Here is an 11,803-nt window from a genome sequence, read left to right on the forward strand (position 1 = left end):
CCTGAAAAGAGGAGGCGGTTAGGAAGCAGCATAATACATGCACAAATGCTGACTACATTATAACTCTGAGAAAATGAGTAACACGTTTTTATTGTTGCAAATGACCTATAAAATGTAAAGTTGTTCAGTTTACTACACTCGGGCGCTTTATTGTTACCGTGTTAATGTTAGCTTATGATGCTTAATGTGAGCAAACTTCTGATTAAAATTATAATAAGCTTTACTTGGCATTACCCTATCAGTTTGCTGGCTTTATGGCTCTTTTCCACTTGTGCTACTGGTTCAGTGTGAGTCCGACGGTGATTAACACCAAGGTTACTAAGATGTCTCCCAGAAAAGAGCCACCGCATCCCTGTGAGCTCAACCCACTGGCCCTGAGAGGGATACGATGGATGGGAAAGGAAACAGAACTGTGGGACTTTGTGAGACAGTTTCCATTCATTTCATTCCCTGCAGTGGTCAAAGGACAGACAGCAGAGCCCAAAGGGACCAAAGGTAGCATTAGATGATTTATTGCTTGAGAGCTTAAGCAACGAAACGACTAACCTCTTAGTGACAAACGCATTGCAGCTGCAGGTGCAGGTTTATCGGGCTCTTTTGTGTGTCACCTGCAGGACAGTATGGGTGCAGTGATCTATGGCTGCTCTTTAAGTTATTTATTTATTTTTTTCAAATTTAAATAAGAATTACAAAGATATGACTGAGTGAAACTACTCAGACTTAACTCAGCTTGAGGTGCACCGGAAAGTAGAGCTGATCGAAGCAATTCACCCTTTCTTTACTGTCTTCAAACAGCAGCTGCTACAGTGAAATTTCAGTGCAACATAAAGTATAGAATAAATAAATCAGCCACTTATTGGTGCTTAAAAGGTAAAGAATAAATAAAAGGTTAAGAGAAGGTAAAGGAAGATCATTCATCGACGTAGTTGTGATGAATTATCATCAATACTGCACAGTACATGCAGTCCAGTAATTGCATTCAGCCCATGAAGTTAGTGTAAAGGTCTATAATTATTATATTATTTAATGGAGTTCAGTCCTTTGAGTGGGTACAACTGTATGCAACTATATCACCTGTATCATCGACTCTGCATTCAAAACATGAGCATTTTCTGTCATACTGAGTACCAAGCCACAGATATGAAGAATTTTCCCTTAAATGTACTTTAATTTAGATGGATATAAAACATCTTGTGATAGAAAAGCTTGATTTTGTGTTACAAACGGTGGTGCAGTGGTTAGCACTGTCGCCTCATAGCAAGAGGGTCCAGGTTTAAATCCCGGTCTGGGCCCTTCTATGTGGAGTTTGCATGTTCTCCCTGTGCCTGTGTGGGTTTTCTCCGGGTACTCCGGCTTCCTCCCACAATCCCAAAAACATTCACATTAGGTTAATTGGCTACTATTGAATTTCCCTCAGGATCAATAAAGTATCTATCTATCTACATTGCCCCTAGGTGTGAGTGTCTGCGGTTGTCTGTATTTGTGTGTCAGCCCTGCAATTGACTGGCGACCAGTCCAGGGTGAACCCTGCCTCTCGCCCGTAGTCAGCTGGGATAGGCTCCAGCCCCCCACAACCCTGACGGATGGATGTTGTGGTTGACTTTTGACTGCCCAATTAAAGAAAATGAAAGTCCTCTTTTGCCCACCTTCTGAATTCAGAGGGATGTGTTAACAGACGGGGCTTTGCCCTTTGAAAACCTTAAATAACTTATTTAAATATAGAGTAAAGTGTTATATAGACGTGTGAAAGTAGAGATAAATCATTTGGCATAACCTCCTCTTTGTAATGCTCACTCTTTGTAAGCATGCGTTTACAAAGTTAAAGTAGTAAGTTGAAGAAGTAAGGCTGTTTTACTGTTCTACACGTTAAAGCTGGTTTCTGCAAATGTAGGATGTTGTGAATAAAAAAAAATCCAACTCTGCTGGAGAATGAGGATGAATCGCATAAATAACAACACCTGTTGAAGCTTTTTATTTATTTATTTTACAGTTGTTTTTCCCCTGTATGATAAACAGTTTTCACAAAGTGACGCTTTTGCAGTTGATTAAAACACACAACGCGTTCATCATTCCCCTGGTTAGTCTGAAGCAACAGTCTGCTGCGACTCCTTCAGGTCTTCCTTATAACTTGGTCTCCAGTATTTTTCTCTCTGAGAATGATTTCCCACAGACAGTGATGGCTTTAAACTCCTCTGAGATCTCCAGCAGGGTCTTTCCTTTCGTCTCAGGCAGGAAGAAGAAAGTAAAAAGACAACCCAGCAGGCACACACAGGCGAACAGCGCAAAGCAGAACGCGTTGAGGGCAGTCTGCGACAGAGGAAATGGAGGGTTGACTTTAGACTGACCTTCGAGTGTCTCTCTGTACATACAGATAAAAGTTTCTAATGATATTAAAATACCTAATGAAGATCAAACGATATTAATTCTGTATTAATCTTAATAATCATCAATAGAAAGTATTGCTATGAGTGTCAAAATATGCCACAACAAATAATCCACACTGGAATGAAAATCCTGATCATCTTCAACAGCAAGATGTGCAGTTGCTTTGTGTGTGTGTGTGTGTGTTTCATTCATATTATTTTGTGTTTGTTTTACTCACAATGAGGAACGGAAAGACCAGACCCAGCACAGCGAACAGCACCCAGCGCTGGATCCCAATGAGGACCAACGATGCCAGTCGATCAGACTGGATGAAGAGCTCACTGCTGAGAGTGGGTGTAACTCCCCCTGACCACACAGGTGATTCACTTGATTATACACACAAACATCTCTGCCATGTGAAGCATAACGCGGTGTGTAATGCCGTAAAGCACATACCAGGTCCACCGCCGAAGAAGATGATGAAGAGGATGATCAAACTGGCGGCACTGTATGGAACCCAGTAGCTGGAGTCCTGCATGAAGACCATTTTTTTATACATGAATATTAATACATTTTATATTGTACACAGTAATTTAACTGCTGCCGTGGTATCCTGCAGCAATAATACATTTTGCATATATGTGAACAGATGTTTATTTTAGATTTGATTTAATTGCAAAAGCATATTTTGTTACACAAATTCTTTTGTGTTGTTCGCAGGGACTTTTACTTTGGCAGAAGGTTCCAGTGAAGTTTATTTAATGTAACTTTTTAGTGATGGGAGCACAACAAACGACAGGTCGATTCACCTCCATTGAATCTGCCTGTCTGTCTTTAAAACGCACAGGTGACAGGTTTACCTTCAGGTTGAGCGTGACGGTGACCAACACCCAGGTGACAGACATGAGACCATAACCCCCCCACAACAGCAGCCTCCTCCCTGTGTGCTCAATCAGCAGACCCTGAAAGAGAAAGAGGGAGGGACGGAGCACGGTCGAAACAATGGTAGAATTTAAACATATGGTGAGGAAATCATTCCTGTCAAACTGTTTGCTAACACTTGCTAATAGAAGACCATTACAAACTCTATGGCTGTGATATGAAAGTAAAAAAGGCGTCAAAGGCAGCTGGCTTAAGCACAATACCTCTGTGGGTTTCTGGTGAGGGATATAAGACGAACAGGGAGCAGGCACAGACTGAGGCAGTTACTCACACAGGAGATGGAAGTGAGGATTTCAGTTACTCCGAGACCGAGAGTGACATAGCGGATCTTCTCTCTTGGTATACCTGCCTCAAGGAAGATGTCAAAAGAGAAGATACTGACCTGGGAAGGAGAGAAGCATTTGTTTGATTTTTAAAAGGTTCTAATCTTCAGTTGTTTGGATTCTAAAATTAACGTGAAATAAGACGTTTTCATCCTCACCACAGACATGCCTGACAGCTGGTTGCAGCAGTAGATGATGAACACGGTCACGAGCTGCCATCGGACAGTCCTGTCCCTCAGGAGCTGCAGGGGGTTTTTCGGTGGGGCTGCCTCGACGGCTGCCTGCTCAGCCAACATGTCGTCCATCTCCTCTTTGTAGTCACCTTGGCCCCACAGACTCTGGAGAGCTGGGATGAGAAGCACCAGGTACAGACACAAGAATAGAAATGTGCTGTTTTGCTCTTATAGAAAATACGCTATATAGACAAAAGTATCAGGACACAGCTCCTTTGCTGTTTTTCAGGGGTTGGACTCGGCCCCTTACTTCCACTGAAGGGAAATCTTAATGCTTCAGCATACCAAGACATTGTGAACAATGCTATGCCTCCAATTTTGTGGCAGCAGTTTGGTGAAGGCCAAAGCAAAGCTCCATAAAGCTGGTTGGGTGTGTTTGTGTGGGCCAGTCAAGTTCTTCCACACCAGAGCCCTGACCTCAACCCCATCCAACACCTTTGGGATGAACTGGAATAGAGATTGCAAGTCAGGTATTTCTGGTCCAACATCAGTGTCTGACCTCACAAATGCTCTACCGCATAAATGGGCAAAAATTCCCACAGAAACACTCTGAAATCTTGAAAAAGAATGCGAATGCAATGTCATTAAAGTCCCTGTTTGTGTCATGGTCAGGTGTCCCAGTACATTTGTCCATATAATTTATTTGAAGTAAACACACGTTTATATACCACAATATCCCTTAGATCCATTTACTTCAAAGATAACCAAGATCTTCAGCACTTACAGACGCATTTGAGCACAGTTATACTCAAACTTTAAAAGGCTCTTCAGTCGGGTGCTGCGTCACGCATGATGGCGAAACACACCAACCTTTTTTGCAAGCCTTATCGTCGCCTTTCTCTATGAACAAGTATCTGGGAGCCTCGGGAAGAAAAGGCAACACTATGATCTGAGCCACTGAGAAGAATGCAGGGACGCAGAGGACGACGTTCCACAGCTCCTCACGACCGAGGATCACACTGGAAAAAAAAACAAAAACAAAAGAGTGAAGCTTTGTATTAACACATCCTAATATTTCAAAAGATGACTCCTCACTTTGTGCGCACTGAGCTTTCTCATCCTCTAAAAGAATGAAAACAGCTTGTCTCCTCACGCCTCCACCGAGTGTGAATGCATACCTCAGTCCAAAAAACTGTCCTGACAGTTTGCCAAGAGACATGAAGGTGGCTGAGGTCAGAGTCACTATGCCTCTGAGTTTTCTGGGTGAAATCTCTGCCAGGTACATTAAATGGCTGCTATGTCCCAAACCTGCAGGTCACGAGAAGATGTTCGTCACTCAGGTAAAATCGTGCGTGCTGTGCTTGTCGCAGAACATTGCTTACCTGCCGTGAAGCCATAGAGGATCCTCGCCACTACAATCATTTCATATGATTTGGCACTTTTACTCGTCAGCATGATTCCCGCTCCCACAATGGCGATAACGCTGTTGAAGATCACCGTCTTTTTTCTGATGAAGGAACACATGTCACCTTGAGTCTCTTTGGGCGGGTGGACTGAACGCTGCATTACATCTCTGTTACTGACCTTCCCAGCATGCGTGAGACAAATTTGACACTAATGACGCCGAAGAGTCCCCCCACAGCGTACAGGGAAACGATAAGGGACCAGATCATTGTGACAGTCTGCGGAGGTGGAGGCTCTCCATATCTGTCATACCAGCTGCTGTTGATGAACTGCTGTATGTACTGCGGTGACAGCGAGACATTTTTTAAAAGACTCACAATTAAATAGACAACCACACCCTCTCTCTTGTCTCTGCCAGTGACCCCTGATGGAAATTTGGTGAAAGACTTCAAAGACAGAGAAGTGAAGCAACAAACAGCTGGATGAAAAGTGATGGATGACATATCTCACCGGCGAGGGAGAACTCAGTCCAGTAAGGTGGTAGCCAGAATGAAAGGTTCCGCCAATTCCCAAAATAAAGATGAGGAGCAGAGCATTGCCATGAGTCTACGAAGCAGAATGAAGAATGGAGAAGGACTCAGCAGATATACGCTATACAGACAAAAGTATCCAGACAAGCGTCTCTATGGGGCTGTTTTTCAGGGGTTGCACAAGACCTCGACGTCATTTGTTCCAGCATCAGTGTCTGACCTCACTATTGTTCTACTGCATTAATGTGCACAAATTCTCACAGAAACACTCAAAGTCTTGTGGAAAACCTTCCCAGTAGAGTGGAAGATGTTAAAGCTGCAAAGCTGTCTATGTGTTTATAATGCAATGTCATTAAAGTACCTGTTGGTGTGATGGTCAGGTGGTGCTGATACTTTTGACTATATAGTGTGGGTTTAATAGAAGTCATTTTAACCTCATTCATTTCTTTAACTCTGGTCTTTTTCTTATTGGGTTTGTGGGTGTAAACTTTTAGAGAAACGTCTGAAGACTTTGTCACTAAGCATGCTACTTCAAGATATCTTTTTCGAGACATGCAAGAGGTATTTCATACCTCAGTCCTGTGTTTTAAGGATGAACAAATGTACTTTTTACCTGATCTATAAGTGAGACATTAGCTGTTTACCATATTATACCATATACCATATCTTCTGTAAGAAAGGGTTGTATTTTTATGAGGCAAACATGTTTGTGGAAAAGTAACACCATCAATGAAATATGTAAGAAATCTGTTTTGGTCTTGTATGAGGAAATGCAATCGTAAAAGCACAGAGTACACCAAATGCCTCGTCTAAAATAAGGACCACAAGACTGTAACTCGATGACCAACACGATGTAACAATATGAAATAATTGCCTGCTCAACTCAAAAGTGAATCCAAAGAGATTTAATCTCTGGTCAACTGGTCTCCTTACATTACATCTCAGATTACACGGTTCTAAATGTGTTGAGTGTCGTGCTGAATGACAAGACTTAAAAGTAAGTCAGAAAGGATAACGTGGAATGACTCAGCTAAAACTGTGGTTAAGATGAGTCACTGAGCTCTGACATACTAAAAAACAGCCTTTATATCTGAAACAACATGTTTTTCTTCCCTTTTCCCTGCTAGCAAAAGACTGCAACAGCTGAAACATACAGTATAAACAGGAAAAATAGCAATATTTAAAAATTTTGGCGGAAACATATTTTTCTTATTGCTTCAATTGTCCTGTGAATATTTATGTAAGTAAATAAAGGAATTATTGTCTTCTATTACACAAAGTCAGCAGAATTCAGTAACAGCCTACCAGCTGGTGTAGCAAAGTTTCCATTCTGTCTTTTCAGGCATGGACCTCAAAGTGAATATGAGCAGACTTCATGGACTCTGTTAAGCAAGTCAGGCTGGTTATCATTAACTTTTCAGACTGTCTAACTAGAAATATAGTAACCAGCAATCATCCCATATTCCTGACTTCCCTGTGACAGTTATATGTGCATTTAAGATGAGTGTAAATGGCCTGATAAAGAGGTGCTGCTCACAGCTGCAAGATGCTGAAACAGACCCAGAAAGATCTTAGAAATCAAACAACAAATATATAAATATGTATATGTATATACATATATATATATATACAGTATATATCTATATCCCTCCGTATATTCCTCCATAAATATGAACAAGACTAAGTATATCTTGAGGAAACATAAAGTTTGTTGTCGTTCACACTTATGTCCAGCAGAGGGTAGTAAACAATAACCGCCGCTCTTTTCTCCCCTCGTCCGCTCTGGCGGAAGCAGCACCGTCCAGTGTTTTCCGTAGTCATCGTTCGCTAGCTGGCAACGGCGCATATTGGCCTCCGTCTCTACAAAGAAAGTTGCCAGTTTGGGTGTTAGTTTCTATTTTTACGAATAAAAATGCCGTTAGAAAATCTAGAGGAAGAGGGCCTGCCCAAGAATCCCGATTTGAGGATAGCACAGCTCAAGTTCCTGCTCACAATGGACGGTCACCGACAGGATGCTAAAGTGAAGGCTGAGCTCATGGACGCTATCAAGGCTAACAGTGAGTTAGCAAATCGCTCTAACTTGTAGCGCTAGTATTAAATAGACTGGTCGTTATATATACGGTGCTGACTTTCGTGTACGTGCACACGTTTTACTACCTGTCTCATCAATTCAAAAAATGTTTTCCACTTCAACATAACGATCATCACATGGAAATTAGCGAGCTAGCTAGCTAGCAAATGTTAGGTAGTTAGCTAACAAGAAATCTGATGGAGGGTTGTTTGTTAAAACTTTGCATAACATTACTAGAAGCTACAGAAATACAAGGGCCACGTTTTTCTAAACTAAAATAATATTCTTCTGTAGATAAATCAACTTACAACCTCTCTTGGTTGTAAATATAAGATGCGCGACATGTTAGGGTCTGCATTATGGGCTGTCATAATTTAGCCAACAGACTAAACAGTCTCGTCTACTCTCTCTTTCAGATATGGCACCGTATTATGAGGGTCTGTGTAAGGACCTGAAATGGCAGCTGGACGGTGACCTACTGAACAAAATGAAGAAGGCTAACGAGGAGGAGTTGAAACGTCTGGATGATGTGCTGGAGGATGCAGAGAAGAATTTGGGAGAGAGTGAGATACGAGACGCCATGATGGCCAAAGCCGAGTATCTGATCAGAATTGGAGACAAGGTAAGTCAGCACTAAAAATAAATATGAGTAGGCATTCTTTGGCATAATGGTCTGTTAATTCTAACAATTAAAATTGGCAGCCTGTGCGTGTTTTTGGGTGTGCTTATATCGTAATAAATAATCTGCCACTCTTTGATACACTGGCAGCTGACAGTAGTCACATAGCTGTGCAAATGACAGTGACTCAGAAAAGTTGGCCCATCACAGAGAGTAGTTTGTGAAAAACCATTTATTTTTATTTCTTCATTTTTGTTGTAAAAAGTTGTGGGGAAAAAGTCAGCACCATATTGAGAATAACTGTGATTGTCATTTGCTGTGCAAAGTGTGATTTATTTACTATTTAGTAACATTGCTTTGTATCAGCGTCAAAATCCTGAGTACTACTGAAACCTCTGTCTGACATTTAGTGGCACTGCAGTTTACATAATCAGCTCATAATCAGCTTCTCAGTATTTTGGATAACTGTGGCTACTTCCTTTATATTTTGACCAGATCTCTCTTTCCAAAGTGGTGTAACAGTAAGGACACTTAGTAATGGTGTTTTTGTTTTTTTTGAATAGTAGCAGATTTACTGACATATTCTTATGTCCACAGGAGGGCGCTCTAACAGCCTTCAGGAAGACCTATGACAAGACAGTGGCTCTGGGTCACAGACTAGATATCGTCTTCTACCTGCTGAGGATTGGCCTCTTCTACATGGATAGTGACCTCATCACGCGCAACTCGGAGAAAGCAAAGAGGTAAAGGTTCTGATGTCCTCGTTCTGGAACATCTCCACCGACAGTTTCAGTACTCATTCATCTTATGCATCTCCGTCTCCACAGCCTCATTGAGGAGGGGGGAGACTGGGACAGGAGGAATCGTCTGAAGGTCTACCAGGGCCTGTACTGTGTGGCCATCAGGGACTTCAAACAAGCTGCTGAGCTCTTCCTGGATACAGTCTCCACCTTCACCTCCTACGAGCTCATGGACTACAAGACCTTTGTCACCTACACCGTCTACGTCTGCATGATCGCCCTCAAAAGGCCTGACCTCCGTGAAAAGGTAGGGCAGTGTGTGTAGTCACAAAAGACTGTTGAGGAGGTTTGCGTGTGTCTTTGTAACTGCTTTAACGCCATATACACCGTGTATGCCAGGGGCACCTGTGTGTAAGTTGTCATCCTCACTGCAATGAAATGTGTTGTTGGTCTTCAGGTAATAAAGGGAGCTGAGATCTTGGAGGTCCTGCACAGTCTGCCTTCAGTTCGCGAGTATCTTTTCTCCCTCTACGAGTGCCGTTACTCTGTCTTCTTCCAGTCTCTTGGTGAGTAAGCATTTCATTTATTGACCTAAATAACACTGAAAAGCTTGTAGGAAATAAAATCTCTTTTTATTTGTGGAATATTTTTATTTTTATCACTCCAAATTCCTTTTAAATTTGGAAGTTCTTTCCAGTCTGTTATTTGATGCTATTCTGATATTTGAATTGGCAGAATAGATACTGTATTTTTCCTGTTCGGCCACATGGTGACATTTCAATAATACAACTTGGTTCTCTTTTGTGCCACAGCCATGGTGGAGCAGGAGATGAAGAAGGACTGGCTGTTTGCACCACACTACCGCTACTATGTGAGGGAGATGAGGATCCAGGCCTACAGCCAGCTGCTAGAGTCCTACCGCTCACTCACCCTGGGCTACATGGCTGAGGCCTTTGGTGTCAGCACAGAGTTCATCGACCAGTGAGTGCCTGTACACTATGTTTATGTGTTATCCGCTAGAGACTTTCTAAAAATCAGTTTTGTACACCGCTTCAGCATGTTTTTCTCAGGATTTTAGAGCAGGGTGGTGTGAGCGTACATGTACATGCTTATCTCGGATAGGCTCAAGTTATACATTTTAGATGCAACATGGAGCAGGATTTTTTTTAAGAGCATCAGGGTAGAAGTTCAGACCTGTAGTTGTCAGTTAAAATTTGTGGAAGAGCTCGTAAAAAACAGATAAAACACCAAAGACACAATCAAGGGGAACCAGTGACCGGAATTGTGTTCCTAGTTAGTTTTACTTGTGCAGTCTTTTATCCCTAAGTGCTACCATGATATAGTGTTGAATTGGAAGTGGAAATTAGATTAGGCAGTTTTCAGTTTGGTGAGAACACTGATAAAACCCTCCCATGGCAAATATGAAGGTGGTGGTTCTTGTCATCACCTGGCAGAGAAATAGTCAAGCATGAACCTCCCGTACAACTGCAACCTGTCATTTCTACGTTCTAATTTTTTTAGCGTTGGACATAGCCAGGCTAGCTGTTTGCTTGTTTCAGTCTTGATGCTAAGCTAAGCAGCTGCTGGTTGTGGCTTCACAGTAACCTTAGAAACACAAGTGGCATCAGTCTTCTCCTCTCACTTTTATGTTGATTGAAAATTATATTCTCGCAGTTTGATAACTTATGTAGGTGATGTAAATCTTGACTTACAATTGTCAAATGAATATTTTAAATAATGACTTTTGTGATGTGATTAGTCAGATCAGCTGTGACAGAAGGGGTGGGACTAAGGTTCGGTTTTCTTCAGCAGACATGTAGGAAGGTGTAAAATGGGGCGTCATGAGAGTCTTTGACTTAACGTTGGATTTTTAGAAATGTTTTGTTGTTGTTTAAGGTGAGAATAAAAAATCCAAACGAAAGCCACAGAATCAGCAATCTGCTCTGTTGTGATTTTGATTGTTTGACATTGCAAGTCAAGAAGCAGAGCTCTGTAAAGATGGCACAGTTTGAAAGAAGTTCAAAAACATCACCTAACTCTGGCAAGAATGGGAGTAAGCACATTTCCCAAAGTGTAAACTAATCCTTCAGGTGTTCCCTTTTTTTGTTTGTTTTGTTTTGGGGGTTTTTGCATCACATGCTCAGGTTAAAGTTTTAAGGAAGTGATTTTTATTTTTTTTGTTCTGGCTAACTGAACTGAATCTCCTCTCCTTCCTCAGGGAACTGTCTCGATTCATAGCTGCTGGCCGTCTCCACTGTAAAATTGATAAAGTGAATGAGATTGTGGAAACCAACAGGTTAAATGTTACTGTTCTTCAAACATCAATATATCCAGAAATAACACAATAACCAAAGGCACAACTCTAAATCTCTTCCCTTTCTTTTTCCCCCCCAGACCTGACAGCAAAAACTGGCAGTACCAAGAAACCATCAAGAAGGGCGACTTGCTGCTCAACAGAGTCCAGAAGTTGTCTAGAGTTATCAACATGTAACCATGGCGGCCATATTTTCTCATCACAGCAACGGGGAAATGGCGTCATTCTTCTTCGTATACTCAAACCTGTAGTTTGTCTGACAAAAAGTGACTCTTATATTGTGTATATAATAAAATTTGTTTAACTGTTGGGATTGCATCTCT

The 11,803-nt window shown here is 41.7% G+C and overlaps 2 protein-coding genes across 2 annotated transcripts; one reads left to right on the forward strand and one right to left on the reverse strand.

The window, feature by feature from the left end:
• Positions 1–1,946: 1,946 nt before the first annotated feature.
• slc2a9l1 (solute carrier family 2 member 9, like 1) lies at positions 1,947–7,092 on the reverse strand. The gene is made up of 12 exons (XM_046384572.1): positions 7,042–7,092; positions 5,717–5,812; positions 5,387–5,547; positions 5,185–5,309; positions 4,981–5,110; positions 4,673–4,821; positions 3,788–3,975; positions 3,578–3,688; positions 3,225–3,326; positions 2,821–2,896; positions 2,603–2,730; positions 1,947–2,307 (listed from the first exon to the last, which is right to left on the reverse strand). Exons 1-12 carry the CDS (start codon positions 7,063–7,065, stop codon positions 2,122–2,124), a joined length of 1,476 nt encoding a protein of 491 aa, XP_046240528.1. The 5' UTR covers positions 7,066–7,092; the 3' UTR covers positions 1,947–2,121.
• A 424-nt stretch (positions 7,093–7,516) lies between these two features.
• psmd6 (proteasome 26S subunit, non-ATPase 6) lies at positions 7,517–11,789 on the forward strand. The gene is made up of 8 exons (XM_046384574.1): positions 7,517–7,793; positions 8,224–8,429; positions 9,024–9,169; positions 9,254–9,473; positions 9,624–9,732; positions 9,979–10,147; positions 11,385–11,462; positions 11,561–11,789. Exons 1-8 carry the CDS (start codon positions 7,649–7,651, stop codon positions 11,655–11,657), a joined length of 1,170 nt encoding a protein of 389 aa, XP_046240530.1. The 5' UTR covers positions 7,517–7,648; the 3' UTR covers positions 11,658–11,789.
• The last annotated feature ends 14 nt before the right edge of the window (positions 11,790–11,803 follow it).

This window comes from Scatophagus argus, chromosome 3, assembly GCF_020382885.2.
Source record: "Scatophagus argus isolate fScaArg1 chromosome 3, fScaArg1.pri, whole genome shotgun sequence".
In the NCBI taxonomy this organism is placed as follows: Eukaryota; Metazoa; Chordata; class Actinopteri; family Scatophagidae; genus Scatophagus; species Scatophagus argus.